At 40.4% G+C, this 16,564-nt stretch overlaps 1 protein-coding gene across 1 annotated transcript; it reads left to right on the top strand.

Moving 5' to 3' along the window:
* Positions 1–558: 558 nt before the first annotated feature.
* On the top strand, positions 559–15,295 carry wnt3a (wingless-type MMTV integration site family, member 3A). The gene is made up of 4 exons (XM_022213177.2): positions 559–1,067; positions 6,235–6,476; positions 12,135–12,400; positions 12,492–15,295. Exons 1-4 carry the CDS (start codon positions 946–948, stop codon positions 12,969–12,971), a joined length of 1,110 nt encoding a protein of 369 aa, XP_022068869.1. The 5' UTR covers positions 559–945; the 3' UTR covers positions 12,972–15,295.
* The last annotated feature ends 1,269 nt before the right edge of the window (positions 15,296–16,564 follow it).

A 16,564-nucleotide genomic window follows, 5' to 3' on the forward strand; every position in this document is an offset into this window, starting at 1 on the left:
TTTGCCAATAAAGCTCAGAGCTGGCCAATTTTATGGGGTATTTTCAATGGACTGAGCATTCTGTTATCTTGTCATGCAGATAACAGCTTTATAAGTTGGACTGGAGAACTTTCCTCTCTTAATTACTGCTCAAAATATGAACTCTATATTTACACATCTGTCGAATTTACCTCAAAAATAACTTGAAAACGAGTGTTTTGTCATTTCACAATTTCAGAGTATAACTGAAATGAGCAACAAAAACAACAAAAAAAAACCCGTGAGATCTTTCATTTATTAATGATTAAATGAATCAAATCGTTAAATTATTGGGAGCTTCTGTGGAATTATTCAACCCTTTGCCAAGCCATCAGCTCTTCGGGAACTTTTCAAAACTTCTAATTTCACATTCATTGGCAAACAGGCACAAATAAAGAGCTGCAGACCTTAATAATGGTCTCAAGCAATTCACACATATTTATTTCTGCATTTTAGAAGCTTCATGCCAGGGAGTGAAATCCGGACAGGTTGTTATAGCTACGCAATCCACAGGGGTTCCGATGTCTATTTAAAATCCTCCAGACCCTCCCTCTCTCCTTTAAACAACATTATATATACACACACACTGCATGCTAATGCCACCAATTCTCAATGAGCACTAAAACACATCTTAAAATTACCTCGTTCTGCTGTGTGAGTTCAAACAGGCTGACAAGCCAACAAGGGAACATATCATCAGAATTCCCCCTTTGGCGATACCTGCTGATTGGGTCCTTAAAAAAGCAAGCAGCTTTTAACTTTTAATATTTGGCTCCCGAGTTCTGCCACGAGTAGTCGCGAAAGATAGGTTTTCCTTCGGGGTTTTTTCTTTTCTTTTTTTTTCTTTTTTTTTTTGGAGGCTAGAAATTAAAAATCCATCAGTGTAGATTTTTTTCTTTGCTCTCCTGCTTGAATGTGTGTGCGCGGATGAGCGCGCATGTAAGCTTTCTGCTGGAGATGTTTTGCGAAACTTTAAGGATGATATACCTTGGATGTTTCCTGCTGCTCTGTGGGCTCACACATGTCATGGCAAGCTATCCAATCTGGTGGTAAGTTAGATTTTCTTTATTCTCCGGACAAACGACGACAAACTGTTGAATTTGAAACACTGAGAGGTGTGTGGGGATCCTCTGGTGTCAGCTTGAGCTCAGAGCTGTGATTCCTGCTCTGACATTTGTGCGCACTGATGGCAAAGTTGGTCCGGTTCCACTTCATTGGGACGTTTGATTAGCAAAACGTGCAAAAGGTGACTTTAGAATTAGATCAGGCGGCGTGAAAAATATAGAGCAGACGTGTTGAAATATATAAAACCAAAAATGATTGTAGAAAAAGCATATTTTTGAGTGAAGTTTCTTTTTAATGTTGTCGACATTGGCACCAATTCGATCGAGAGCGATTTTTATTTTCAGAGTGCAGCAGGTGCAAAGTTTGTGTGTTTGTTCACGAGCATGTGTGTGTGTGTGTGTGTGTGTGTGTGTGTGTGTGTGTGTGTGTGTGTGTGTGTGTGTGTGTGTGTGTGTGTGTATGCGTGTGTGTGTAGTTGGGGGGTCAAAGCGGCACAGAGCATGACGATGAAATCCTGCAGGGTTTAGTGAAAGACACGCTGGTGATAGAAAGCTGTATATGAATTCAGTCTCAGCGTGATGTCATGAAGTTAATCAGCATGCTTGGGAGAATATCTGTTTTATTTGCCAGAATTTTGGTTCTTTCTTCCCCATAAACAAAAAGATAATTGAGGGCTTTACTCTCACATCTTGCCAAGTTGTCATTTGTTGTCACTCTAACAGTCCAACACTGATCTGATTGTTCAGCTTCTTCCACGTGTCCTTAAAAAATCAAAAAGTAGCCCAACACTGACATTAATGTGAATCTTTTCTGCATTTTATCAAATCACACAAGAATCAATGAGTGCATGCACAAATGTGACTGTACATCAGTGAGCCCAGTTAGACATACAATTAAGAAATTAAGGTGTGACAATTTGCAAATTAGCACTATTTTACTTGTTTGGGGGGGATAATTGAGCTGTAGCAACTTCTGAAGGAGCTCTTGTGTTTTTTGCTTACTGTTCAGGTTATATCCATCAGCTGCACACGCTGATCACAACTGTCCTCATAACACAAAAACAGCAAATGATGCCTGATATCTAATAAATCATTCAATATTTGAGGCTGCTTAGAAATCGGGTGTACCCTAATCTGCTTCACTTAATGGGTCCCCTGGTGGTAAGACTGATGAGAAACTAATTACATGCTCAGCTGGAAGGGAATCGTGATAAAACAGCGAATCCTCTGGACTGAGAGATGGTTGAGGGGGAAAAAAACTGACCCAAATCAGTGCGCTGCTGCTTTATTATGATCCGACATATTTAGTGTTTAGCATATTTCATGAACTTTATGTGCTTTATAAAAAAAGCCCTTGAATTTCAACCTCTACAGTTATTTTTTCGAGTCCATGTTTTGTGGAATCAGCTCTGGGTGACACAATGGAAGACAGGTTTCCATTCTGTCACATCTGAAAGCCTGCAGCAAGCCAAGAGTGATCCTCTGTGCCGATGGTTTGATTTTGGAGGTCAGTGAATGAAAAGTGTAGCTACAGAAGCATCTGTGTGGCAAATCAACAGAATGACAGCAATACTAGCAAGACAAGCAATCTTCGACTGCAAAGGTAGCACATGAAGTCACCTTTCAGTTCTGCTAGCTTGACGTAACACTGAATTTTCTTTTGTACTTGAAAGACTGTGTATGTATTTTGTGTTTTATAGCAACTCATCCCAAGTCAAATAACGTGGTTCCTTTTGGATCGCGCTCAATACGCTTGCATTGTCTCTCTGTTTGCAAACAGCATGCCGGTTATCTTAAGAGATTTCGCTTCTGCGAGCAGCAATTTGGGATGTTTTGCTGACAGAAGCTGCTCCACTTGCCTTGAAGTGGCTATTGGGGCTGCATGACGCTCAAGCTCTGCACCATAGTAGTCTGCAGGGACACGGATCAGCACTAAGACAGGTTCATGTCTGTTTCTTCTCGACCTGCCATGACATAGCCTGGCTGCACCCGCCACCCCACCACCTCCTTCTCTAGTCCACCCCACCTTAGAAGATAAATACCTGGAGGTGAAAGCTTGCCGCACATTCCTTTTCTCAAACATATTCTCTTGATGTCAAAGTCGGCTCCAAGGCCTCGGGGCCCACAAGTAAAGTGGTAATTCTAAGGCACCCTGCTTGGGCTTGCTGAAATATGCATTAAACCTGCGCTGGATACACTTAGATGAGAGGGGGAAAGTCTGTTCTGCGACAAAACGGGATATCATATATGTTCTAATTATTTATTTGCAAAAGTTTTCGCTGAAGCGTTCATTTGACAACATGAGTCTCCTCCTCTGTTGGTCCATCAGTTGTTGTACAGAACATCAGATTGTCTATAGAGCAGCTGGACTGAGAAGGTAAATGGATTTTTCAAAAGGAATTACAAAACTTGAAATCAAAGCACCTCAAATATAAACACCACATACAATGCCAGTTGTAGTTTAAATAGCTGTAGGAGCAAGTATCCAACAACACTGTGTTTTAGTAGTTTCTTAAAAAATCATAAATCATCCCTGGTGGAACATGCCCTGCCTCCTCTCACAAGCCATTTCCTAACACAGGAAGAGTGGCATAGATTACTCAGCCCCTCTGAGACAGAGGCATGAGTGGAGCACCACTGACTCATGATGATTTTATGTGACATGGTTTGAGAAGATGACCGGGCAGAAATGTATGCAGATTGGTCCTCAAAGGTATAGTCATAACAATCACTAAGGATCATTAAAGATCCCCACCCTCTCACCTCAGCTGATGTTCCCTGATAAGAGATAATATGATCTATGCTGATTTCTGCTGTTTAAATGCATTTGGCCATGCTTACACGCAAAATCTGTTTTAAAGATTCAGTTAAAAAACGCCAAAACCCAAAAGATAGCACATCTTTTTTCTTTGTAGAGGTAACAGATGTTAAGAAGGTACAAGACTAGACTGACAATAGACAACTACCTATAAGATACAGGCCTGCGATGCTGGAGTGTGACCTCCATTTAATCCCATGAAAAAAAAATCCTGTTGATGGACCTCTGAGGAATTTATCAATATGACTTCTTTGCTTGCATTTTCTGCTCTGTTTGTTATGTGTGTCAACGACAAACTAAAATTCTGTACCTATTTATTATATGGCCTCAAGTTTCAAGGTAGACGGATTGACATCGGGCAAAATAAGGTCTATTTGTAATCAGAGCAGACTTGTTTACTGATGCAGCAGACAAACTGCAGACAAATGCGATTTCCCTATGGAGTCATTTTGAACTTGCCATTGCTTGCTTACTGGATGCCTCATATATGACAGCGGTCTACAGCGATCTATTCTGCAGAAATTGGGCAAATTCTGTTCAAACCAATGTGATGCATTACTCTAGTATTCGCTTGAGGGAAATAACAGTGGTTCAGTCAGCAGGTCTCCTGGAGGCACACAAACACCTCGACACCTGACAGACTGAATTCAAATGTAATCATGAAAGTGAACAGACTGAAATCAGCCTTTAAATTTCAAGACTTAATTGAGGTATTCAAGGTCAGCACATTGGAAGCAAACTGCCAGCCGTCAGCATGGGGTCATTTGGCTGAAGAGATCTATTTTCTGGGAAGCTGTGAGTTGAAAAAAGAAAAGAGAAAGAAAACACGGCCTGAGGGCCAGTGTCAGGAATTTCGTAATCCTGTTGTGATCAGCAATTAGCCCTTGAACAACAGTGAACGGGTCAGCAGATATTGAGCTAAGTGAGCTGCAAAACACCGCACACCTGCTCTGGAGCTTCCTTTGTGGAAAAGCTACTGTTATCAAGCCCTTATCACTCAGGGGAGGATCATTAGAGAGCTGCTGCCATACCAGTGTTTTCGTCTTTAATAGACAGTTGATGTGAAATACGGACCTATCTGGGTTGCCAACAAGCTACTTTGTAGCTACTCTCCTGGGCTTTTGCCAAAAATAACAGGAACTCTGCTATTAAATAATTTGGCTCTTCAGTGACAGTATGAAAGAGCCACAATATTGATTTTGGTAACTTATCATAGAAGGCAAACACCCCAGTCAGTGGTTAATGTATTTATAGAGAAGAGATAATCTATTAATTTAAATTGTGATTACATTTCTTTGAATAAAGAACTTTATGTCTGGATGAAACCCATCAATTGCTTGTAAACTTACAGTGCCAAGAGTTTAATGAGAATGATCTGAAATTAATGCCATGAGTAGTTTTTACGACCACTGAGGTCAGAGATTGTTTGATCTATTTGTGAAAGCAGCTCTTTATGTGTTGGCTCATTGTCATACTGCAGAATAAATTATTCAGAATAATCTAAACGAAAGCACCTAAAAGTTTTGAACAGTGGTTAATATGTGCAGTTGAAACCTACCTGTGTGCCTCTCTGTGATGTGATGTGGAAATGCACAGACGTACAAGCCAAATGCAGCAAAATGTTTCTTAAAATTGGTCCAATTACATGCTGCACAGTGGTACAATCGATGTCCCATTTCTATGATTACTAGTTACACAGAGTCCTAATTGAGAGGACACAGAAAATAAAGACAGAGAGAAAGCAATAACGGCATGAAGACAGAGAGATGTAATCAGTGAACCAAGTTTGCACTTGTTGTATCCCAGAATACCTTCCTCAAAGGAAAAAAGAAAAGGAGGAGGAGGGGTGGGTGGTGGTGGGGTTCTGTGTTACTCTTAATACACTCTCTGAAGTTTCAATGTTGGGTTTGCACTCTTATTACCCTAAGCTGAAGGCCTGTTAAGTGTGCGGACAGTTAATAACAAGGTGCAGTTTTCCAAGTTGTCAGCTTAAGGTCTATGAAGACCTCTAGATGTATTGTGGACTTTCATCTTAAACAGAAACACTGGCTGCTTCTGCGGTAGCAGGGCTGCAATTTCAATACACACAAAGGCCAGGTGTCTGCAGAGAGGGTAGTTGAAGGGATAAAGGACAGAGGCCTAATGGTAGCATCTGATACAGCAAATAAACACACACAATCAAGTTTGCTCAGACATAACATTACGCTGCACCAAGAGGGAAATTAGTCTCCCACTTGAGAGGAGTTATATCGGTAGATAAAGACACAGACAGATCGGGAGATGAGATATAATTACAAAAATGCACTGACAATGTGACTTCCTCTCCTGTTGCAGGTCACTAGCAGTGGGCCACCAGTACTCATCACTGGGAACTCAACCTATCCTTTGTGGCAGCATACCAGGTCTGGTGCCCAAACAGCTGCGTTTCTGCCGGAACTATGTGGAAATCATGCCCAGTGTGGCCGAGGGGGTCAAGATTGGCATTCAGGAGTGCCAGCACCAGTTCAGAGGCCGACGCTGGAACTGCACCACGGTCAATGACAATCTGGCCATTTTTGGGCCAGTGTTAGATAAAGGTAGCATTCCACAGCACACTCGTGAGCATTTTGGCACATACACTCTCATTTCCCGCTATTTGTCTGTCATTTCAGTAACTTGTCAGTATATGTCAGGCCCAGAGACAGGTAGTTTCACGTTCCCAAAATTCCTGGTGTTTTGATTTGTCTCATCGTTTCGGTGATTTATTTGTCTCTGGTGCGCTAAACAGACATCAAAGCTACAATTTAAGTTGTCCTTAGAGGTCTGGCAAAAATAGTCTACTGTTTAGGTGGCATATATAATAATAACTTTATATTAACTTATAGTAATAGTAGTGCAACACTTTCTGCAGAAATACAAAATGAGGATATGTTTCATCAAGACCCAGTTTTATGTTTAAAATATCTTCAAAAGAAAACTGTAATCTATGGCTAAGCATAGTAGTGGCTTAGATTTTGCTGTCTGTCCCCACTGACCCCAAGTTTGTGTTTGAGGATGTTATTATCCTCTGTAGAGTTCTTGGGAATCTGTGCAACTTCAAACCACCTAAAAATATGAAAACTAAAAGTGACTTATTGTGTCTCTATGCTGATTAACTTTTCCATTAACAATTCTATATTCTCTTTATCCAATATTTGCATTAGAAAAGCTGCACTCCCTCTGTGCACCATCCATTATGCTGATTCAAATCCTTGTTCAAATAGACTTTAGACTGAACAAGCGCTGAAGGGGCCTGTATGCATGAAATAATGTACACAATTAGTCAAGTGAGTTCTGTCTTGTTGGAGTTTTCTTTAGGAGGGGATCCCCTGTGATTGCTGTACTTTCCTCTGAAGTGCCTTACACAAGATTTGGAACTGAGCTGTGTTACGGAGTTCTTCCTAAGTACATTTTTTCCCGTTAGATTATGCGATAGTGACTTTTAGGTATGTGTCTAATTAGGAGTTCAAGCTATAGAAATCCCCACTCTCCAATAGACAATATGTAAAAACAAGCCACAAACCTAAGAAAGAAAATCTATTTATAATTCCATACTTGAGTGAACTGAGGAGTCAATGTGCTTGATACAAATTGAACAAGCATGATATAACATGTTACCTATAAGCTATGGAGGTGCTGATACGCAGGTGTTGTTTCCTTCAGATAGAGCCATGCTAGCAGATTCCCTCAGTTTCCAGTCACTGTGCTAAGCTAAGTTGACTAACTCTTGGCTGTATCTTTATATTTGGCCTACAGAAATGAGATGGCTATTGATCAGCTAGAAAGCTAATGAGTGCATTTTTCTGTTGCTATTGTTGCTTCTTACTGATTTCTAAGATGAGCTATAGATTTCAAAATCGAAAACAAGGGCAGAACACAGTCGATGAGGGTAAAGGATCTAAACTAATCACCTAGTTTACAGAAGATTGATGCAAACGCGAAGGGTTGGAGGTCAGTCAGGGCAATTGCTTTTAATAAACTCTTGAGCCAGTTGATAGAAGAGACTTGAGCTCAAGTAGGTGGCTAACGATAGGAGTTCTCAATCCCAACCCTATTGTGGTGCAAAATGCCACCACATCTTTCCCATTGCCTCCCCGCCCAGGCCTAAATTACAGGGGTACTGACTGGAAAGAGAAGGCAGCTACTGGGCTTCAGTAAATCATTTTGATTGGATTAAGGTCACTCAGACCCTTAATAATGTGAGAGGTCAAAGTGGCTGGATTAAGTGCCATTGTCAGAGGCCAAGGAGAGTGGCTCAGGGGCTCACAAGCCTTTGATAGGGCTTAGTAGGAGAGGGCTTCCATTTCATTGGATTTGATTGATGCTAGTGTTTGTCTGTGCAACAGGGCCATTGTCCTCACTGGTGTCTGTTTGTCTGCAATTCAGACTGTTGTGTGTCAGTTTCCTCCTGCCTTTTTTTGTAGCCAATGCTGAAAGGAATGGTGGGCACCTCTATTTGCTTCAGAGGCTTACTTACTGTCAGTTATCCCATCAGTGTCCACCTCACCTTCACTGACGACACTGGAAGTTTGTTTTACAGCGGTGGATTAAGACAGAGCACTGGAGGAAGGAATGAACATTTTTTGAACTAATCCAAGAGTACAGCTAAAAGAGAATGATTTCCTTTGATCACTTACACCGCCTTATATCAAATACACATAGAAATGCTTATGCCTTATGTTAGAACACACTGGTTGGACCACACATAAACATTCATCTAATAGTAAAGTTACTCCTGCCTTTATAACAGACATGTTCTTCAAATCTGAACCTCTCTCTACATCTCTCTCTCTCTCTATCTCCACACCCCAAATCACAAACCCTACCTCTAGGCCATGTCTGCGTCAGCGCTCATTAATTTACATTAACTAAAGTGTCAAAACATGCACCGCTGGAATCTGCCTGTGATGAAAGGTAATAGAAAGCTGCGCAGGTGTTCTTAGTCCGCAGAGCCGATCCCAGAGCGGTTTCGGCATTCTTGGTATTTACAGAACACCTACGTACTAAATCAGGCCCCAGTTTATGAGTCATACGAAAGAATTAGTAAGGGTAACTTTGCTACAAAAAGTGGACAGTCACAGTTTCCCAGGTGTTACCTCCCATACAGGCAGAGACATGCACAGTCACTATTCCACTTGAAACCATTAAATTAAAATGAGACTCATAGGAAAGTCCTCTTATGTAATATTTAAAGCAAGCGAAGAGAACTGCAAAGTTTTGTGCTATTCTGGTTCTGGTTTGTCTAACCTGCATCCCATGTCAGTACATCTACCCTGAACTAGCAGCTTTGTATTGCAGGAAATACACCTAATAAATTACCCTAAATCATCAAGTCCCTTCTAAACTAAGCGGGAAAAGGTCAGGGGATGTTGGTTATGACCTATGACCTGAGGAAGAGAAAGTGTAACTATTTAGGATGAGCTAAGAGGTCTCTGCTTTTCATGAGACGTATGTCTCTCCATGCTGGGGGAGGGAAGCTAGCGCACCAGTATATCATTAACTCTGGGCGAGAAAGAAAGAAAGGGTGTGGTAAATGGAGTTGATGGGGGGACCTTAGCCCCACTCCCTGCTGGGCACTGCTCAGAGCACAATATCTTCGCAACCATGAGATTAAGCAGGAGAAAAAGTGCTTTTCCCCATTCACACGCCCTTTAGATTGTTTTATTAAACCATTTGAATAGGGATTTCCCTGTCTGCCGACAAGCGGGGTCCAGCCAATGCATAGTTCTCTGTTGCTATGACTTAACTTGGTCCCCACTAATCACTAGCCAGGGCAAATTTCATATAAAATATCTGGGGCCATTGTGGGACTAACACAGCGTGACAGTGGCAGCACAATAGGGGATTCAACCCCCCAGCAGGTTGTAGGGACCACTTGGCCTGCCAGGGTCTGGCAAATTTTTGTGGAAAAGCATTGTCTGAGATAAAGTGTCCTTAAGTACCATAAATTGGTCATAAACCTAAAAAAAGAAGTGGAACCAATGGGATAGGCGGTGTTGCCAGGTGAAGTAAATGCTATTACAGGTGTATTTAGCTCCAGATGTTGACACTATATTGTATAAAATACCAGTAAATGGTCCAAACTGAAATCATCTTAAAATATATCTTTGTATTGACACCAGATTTCTTAGCATTGAAGTGAATATCATGGCTCATAAGCTCCCTATAAACCATCATATGTTGTTTAAAATATTTTATAAGTTTAAATCCAAAGGCAGGTGAAAATTGATTGGAAGTTTTGTGTACTATCAATTAAAATTGTACAATATTTTTCATTAGTTGGAAGGGCACTTTCTTCAAAAATGGGGGCTTATCACAAGACATCTATGGCTTGATACAGCACCATAGATAATCTTATTTCTTCTCGGTTAGCCTGTCCAGTGTCACACAGAGATGTCAGGACATTTTATATTTGCCCTACTACAAATCCTTTGCTCATGTCATCAAGATAATCCTCTTTTTCCCATTTTCACTCCTCCATCCTGTTACGCTCTGCGGTATCATTGTCAGTCATCTGTAACTTCCCGAGGCATTCCCGAGGGTTCCAATTTTCATCCACATTCTTTATGGGTTTTTTTTCAGAAATAATGGCGTTCTGTGGTGAGCTAAATTAAATGAATGTCTATGCTGATGATGTAGTCCTGTTTAACATAGAAGAATCTCACTACAGTGAAAGCCAAGTGTTGGTTCAAATAGTTCCAATTGCTTGTGTGTACTGGGAGAAGTTTTTTTTTTTTCTGGCACAACTTTTAGTTACACAATCACCCCCTGAAATGGAATCTGTTTCAAAAATAACTTGACATTTTTCGATCATTATAAAATGAACACTTCAGACATTTACTTCAATTCAGTCATATCTCCAAATTTATAAACATGAAGGTCATACTCTGTCCGTTTTAGATCATGCGTGGCAAAATATAATTAATCACCGAGACAGTTTCCTCATGTTGTGATTAACATCTTGCAATCATGAGCTGCCTTGATTTGCCGTGAAAACAAAACAGTATCAAGTGAAATGATCTGAGTTGGCTCCAGAAAGTGGGATCCGAGGAAGGAGAGCAGAGGTTTAGGTATATTGTGAACATTAGAAGCCTTCAGCAGTGGTATGAAATGGGTGGTGGAGGATGCCAGTAGACCTTTTCTCTTGCATCATTGTTTCTAATGCCCCTTAGTCCTCAAACTGGTTGGAACCTGCTGTAAGGGAGGAGCTCCTACTCCCTTTAGCTTTATACGCCTTCCTTCTTTCTTTTCTTTCTTTCCCTCTCTCGTTTTTGTTCTTTAGACAGAAACATGCACTGTTTCTCTCAAACACGTGTACACTCGCCATCTCAGATTTTACTATTGATCTTTTACCGTGTCTGTGTATTTCTTTGCTGTAATTGACATTATATTTAGTCTTAGTGTTTCCATTTTCTTTGGGTTTTTTTTCTGTTTTCTCTTGTGATTGTGCAAGATTATATGACTACATATATTGAAAGCAAACTTCCCGACATAATGAATTCTGTTAACCCATTCAGATTTTGGCTACCTGTAAACAGTTTTACGCGTATGTAGCTTCAAATCTTCATGGATTAAAGCAGTTGGTAAAGAAAGACACAAGAAAAGTATCTTCCTTTCCAATATGTAGTTTTATTTGGTTCTGCATATCTGGTCACTAAAGACTCATCTCCATGTTGTCTCTATGTATTGTCCCCTCAGTGTGAGTCTGTTTCCTAACCTTTCAAAAGCTTAATTGAGTCTCTTTAATTATAGGCCTGTCAGGCTCGTCTTTTCCTCTCATCTCTCTGGAAGATCCTGATCCCTCTGACTCATCAGTTAGCTATGTCAGACAGAGACATTGAGACCTTGCTGGCCTTATTCAGAGACAGGACGATTGATGTGTGGGCTGGATGAACCCACACACTGGTACACATTGGTAGATACAACCTAAAAACACGTAGCCAACAGTAATAATGGACTCAGTATATATATATAGTTTGCCTGATCTTGTCTTGTTTTTATTTGTGTAATTAGACAAGAACAAATACAAGCATATATGCATATAAACAAGCATTTTTTAAACATTAATTATAGCTATCACTTTGATCCAGAAAGCAGACATTAGCATAGAAAAATTCATCGCTCAAATGACAGATGTAATCATTTACTTCAGAAATGGTGTTTCTCTGTTGGATGTTGCCTACAGTATGTCTTACAGATCTGTCATTCTTTTCCAGCCACTCGAGAGTCAGCTTTTGTTCATGCTATTGCCTCAGCGGGAGTGGCATTCGCAGTGACCCGTGCCTGCGCTGAGGGTTCAGCCACCATCTGCGGATGCGATACGCGTCACAAGGGCCCCCCTGGAGAGGGCTGGAAGTGGGGTGGCTGCAGCGAGGACGTGGAGTTTGGGAGCATGGTGTCCCGGGAGTTTGCTGATGCAAGGGAGAATCGGCCTGACGCACGCTCAGCAATGAACCGCCATAACAACGAGGCTGGAAGAATGGTTGGTTTTCTTTAAGCTACTTTTGCTAATGATGTGGTAGCAGTTCTACTTTCAGTTGTTTTTTTAACGCAATGCTTTTGTTTGCCTGTAGTCCCTGAACGACAACATGTTTCTGAAGTGCAAGTGCCACGGGCTCTCAGGCAGCTGTGAGGTGAAGACGTGTTGGTGGTCTCAGCCTGACTTCCGAGTTATTGGTGACTACATGAAGGATAAGTATGACAGCGCCTCGGAGATGGTGGTCGAGAAACATAAGGAGTCCCGTGGATGGGTGGAGACCCTGAGACCCAAGTACAACTACTTCAAACCTCCAACAGAGCGCGACTTGGTTTATTATGAAAGCTCACCCAATTTCTGCGACCCCAATCCGGAGACGGGCTCCTTTGGCACCCGGGACCGAATCTGCAACCTGACATCACACGGCATAGACGGCTGTGACCTTCTGTGCTGTGGCAGAGGTCACAACACCCGGACTGAGAAGAGAAAGGAGAAGTGTCACTGTATTTTCCACTGGTGCTGCTACGTCAGCTGTCAGGAGTGTGTGAGAGTCTACGACGTGCACACCTGCAAATAGAGACGGAGAGGTTCTCATCTTTAATCACCAAAATTTAAAGACTCCAGTAGGCAGAAGAACATAAGCAGGTACAAGACGTGATGGACTGTAGAGCTGTCTGACCTATCAGACGCAGCTGCTTGTGTTTTGTGCCGTGTTGCTACAAAGAGCCAGTCTCTGCTTCAGTCACCCGAAACAGTGGAGTAGATGTTGATATCTGAAAGCATCGCCTTTATGAACTGTGATGGTGGAGACACTGGCAAAAATGTTGATATCTCTCGTGACAACAAGTGCTGATGTAGAAAAGAAGAACTGTTGATTAAATGACAAACACCATATTGGTGATTTTTCTTCCTGTGTTCTAAGTAGTTTCATTTTATTGAGAATAGCACAGCACTGCCAATGCTTTTGTGAGTATGGAACGAAAAGGAAATTTCATTTAAAATGAACATTTTCTTCAGTGTTTAATCAACATTGTACATGATCAGACACTCAACAGCATGCGTTCTCCTCCTCAATATTATTAGTATGTATGTATATTTCTGAAAACTAACACGATCACTGCGCGAGTGAGTTTTTGTTTTATAGTGTCTCATGTTACTGATGTCTGTGTAAGAATGCACTTGCACCTGAGTGAATGTAGTCATTTGCTGTGATGTGTTTACATATTCTCAAATTCTTAAGCTAACGAGTTAATATCTGCTTTAAACGACTAATTTTATTTGAGAGTAGACATGAGCCACATCCACTGAACATCGGCGAAACAAGAATATACACAGTCTGCACATTTTTCTTCTTCTTCCTGAAACACCTGAAGCTATTTCTAAAGAGCAACAACACTTTGAAAAACATCGAGATTTATGACCAAAGACAAGAAAAGAAACCCCTCCTCCTCCCACCAGTAAGTCTGTGATGGTCAGAGAGCTGTAAGTGAGTCTGAAAGATCAGCACTTGTGTCCCGTTGAGAAATATGAAGCATGTTCTCCTTGTTTTTAACAGTATTAGTAGTGTGTCATGTGGCTCAGCGTGGGGAAAGCTGTTATTTATAAAAGGGAAATTCCCACTATATTGTTGTTTTCTTCATACACAAGTGATATTCTTTTGTTCTGACACTATGATCAGATAGAAGTGTACACCCTGGTGAAATAAAACAGATATGGCAAACAAAGCTGCATCATATAAATTCTGTGTAATGCAGTGTAATTTGCAGCAGCTGTAAAATGACAACCAAAACCTGTGCATGTGATGATTACTAGCTGTGGCTTCTTGTTCCCCAAACTAAACAACAAGCAGCATCACTGAAACTATCAATACTCCCCTTATTTTAATGCTGCTAAGATAATATGTGTATGTATGTATGTGTGTGTGCATGTGTTTAGGTCCTTACATACAGTAAGTCTTTGTCCATCTATGTCATATGTATATTATTTTGCATGTGTCGATTCTTTCCGTGAAAGAAATCTATTATATGTAGTTTGGTTAAAAAAAAAGAAAAAAAAAAGTGAAGTTTGACTAATTCTTACATACAGTAATTCCCATTTAACCAAATAGACCAAAATAGAGTTTGATATGTTATTTTAGTTTCTTGTGATTTTGTTATGATGCTAAACATCAGGGCAAATATAGTTCATGTTGCTCTCCTTTAATTTGAGAAGAAGTACAAAACAGTATTTATTTATTTGGAAAATGAAAAACTACTGAAAGTCGAGACAGAAAGTTACGTAATGTTCATGAAAACCTGTGCATGCCATCAGTGTACAGTTTCTCATCAAATAATGTTTACAGCCAATGTAATACTGCGTCTCAGGCATGTACAGTTCTTGGATTTTGTTCAAAATTGCCCAACCATGATTGCATTACGTCATGACTGAAAATATCAATAAACAGCCATAACCAATGCCACATTTTAAGTCATCCTTAATGAACTACACAACATCAGTTATCAGTACAAGATGCGTTATCTTGCATTCGTTACTGTACACTTTATATGCGTGTGATTGCTTGTGTGGACAATTTGGTTATGTTTTTTTTTTGTTGTTGAGTCTTTCAATCCAAAGTTTTGTACAAACTAGTTCTTGTGTTTTTATGAATTTCTAAAAGTTTTTTTATAATTATTTATTTTATGCTATGTACATATTAGTAAGTAAAAGTATATATTTGCAGAAATACATTTTTTGAAACAGTGTTGTGACTTGTAACGCTGTAGCCTTTTTACCTCATCTGTTTTTTGTTTTGTTTTGTTTTTTTCACTGACTGCACACAGGTACTGTTTGTCCTACTGCCTTTAGTAGATTTCTAAAAGTTAACTCTGTAACACCAAAATAAAACAACATAAACAACCAAAATTTCTATGACTGAATTTTGTATGTGATAAAAGTCATTAATGCTGACTTCTTTTTTAATCATGAGCGGCAGGTAACTAAGGTAACTTTTTCAATGGAATGTCTTGCCTTACCTAGTAAGAGGCCACTATGTACTGTGGACAAATCACATATCTAAACGAGAAAAGCACTCAGAGAGCGCAGTACTCTGCCAAGGCTACTCATGATTGATTTCCGACGGGTAAGTCCCGACAAGTCTGCAGCGGTGGATTTGTTGTAGGATCACAGTCATGTGATTGTCAGCAGACAGTTAACGTAGTGTTCACTTGTTGTCATAGTTACAGTGACATCATGCTGCTATCTTGCAATGATACAGAAACTTTGAACAAATTCGTGGATCCAAACTATAAGCCGCATCACTGCCAAAATCTAATCAGTTGGCCCTTGTGTCATTTCTGACCTTCCCTGAAAATGTCATCCAAATCTGTTTATCTGTTTTTGAGTAATGTTGCCCACAGACAGACAGACAGACAGACAGTCAAATGAAGGCTGATCGTCACATAACTCTGCTGCATTCCTTGGCAGAGTAAATATCTGTGTGTGATTGTAGCATTTATATTTGAGTGACGAAATAAATGATCAATGTTGTCTGGTGTTTTCAGGCGTCACATGCATTGGATGTTGAACACAACCTTTCAAAATAAGTCTTGAAAGAAATCATTCAAATGAATTACTTTTTATCCTTCTACAGTTTTATTCTACAAGTGATATCTTTGGCTTTGATTGGTTTATTTTTGGCTGCACAGGACAGTAGTGGTTAGCACTTTCGCCTTGCAGCAAGAAGATCCCCGGTTCAAATCCCGGCCTGGGCCTGGGATCTTTCTGCATAGAATTTGCATGTTCTCCCTGTGCATGCGTGGGTCTTCTCCAGGTACTCTGGCTTCCTCCCACAGTCCAATGTATATGTATATGTAGCCCTGCGACAGACTGGCGACCTGTCCAGGGTGTCCCCCTATGATGAGACTTTGCAGTATTAATCTCAAAGTTAACAATACTGATATGCACAATTTTCACATTTCCTGCTGGATTGTAAATCACATTACACAAAAGAACTGCAATAATACAGTTCCCATGAAAGTTTGTCATGATCTTTCTCCACAGCTGAATTAAGGGGTGAGTAGAGATGAAGTCAAGTTGATCAAATCTTAAACAGATAGCAAAATTGAAAAAACCTTCACATCATGGAAATTTTGTCTATACATTTAGTTTCAAATCAATTTGTGGGTATTCCCT

This window comes from Acanthochromis polyacanthus, chromosome 9, assembly GCF_021347895.1.
Source record: "Acanthochromis polyacanthus isolate Apoly-LR-REF ecotype Palm Island chromosome 9, KAUST_Apoly_ChrSc, whole genome shotgun sequence".
NCBI classification, from domain to species: Eukaryota; Metazoa; Chordata; class Actinopteri; family Pomacentridae; genus Acanthochromis; species Acanthochromis polyacanthus.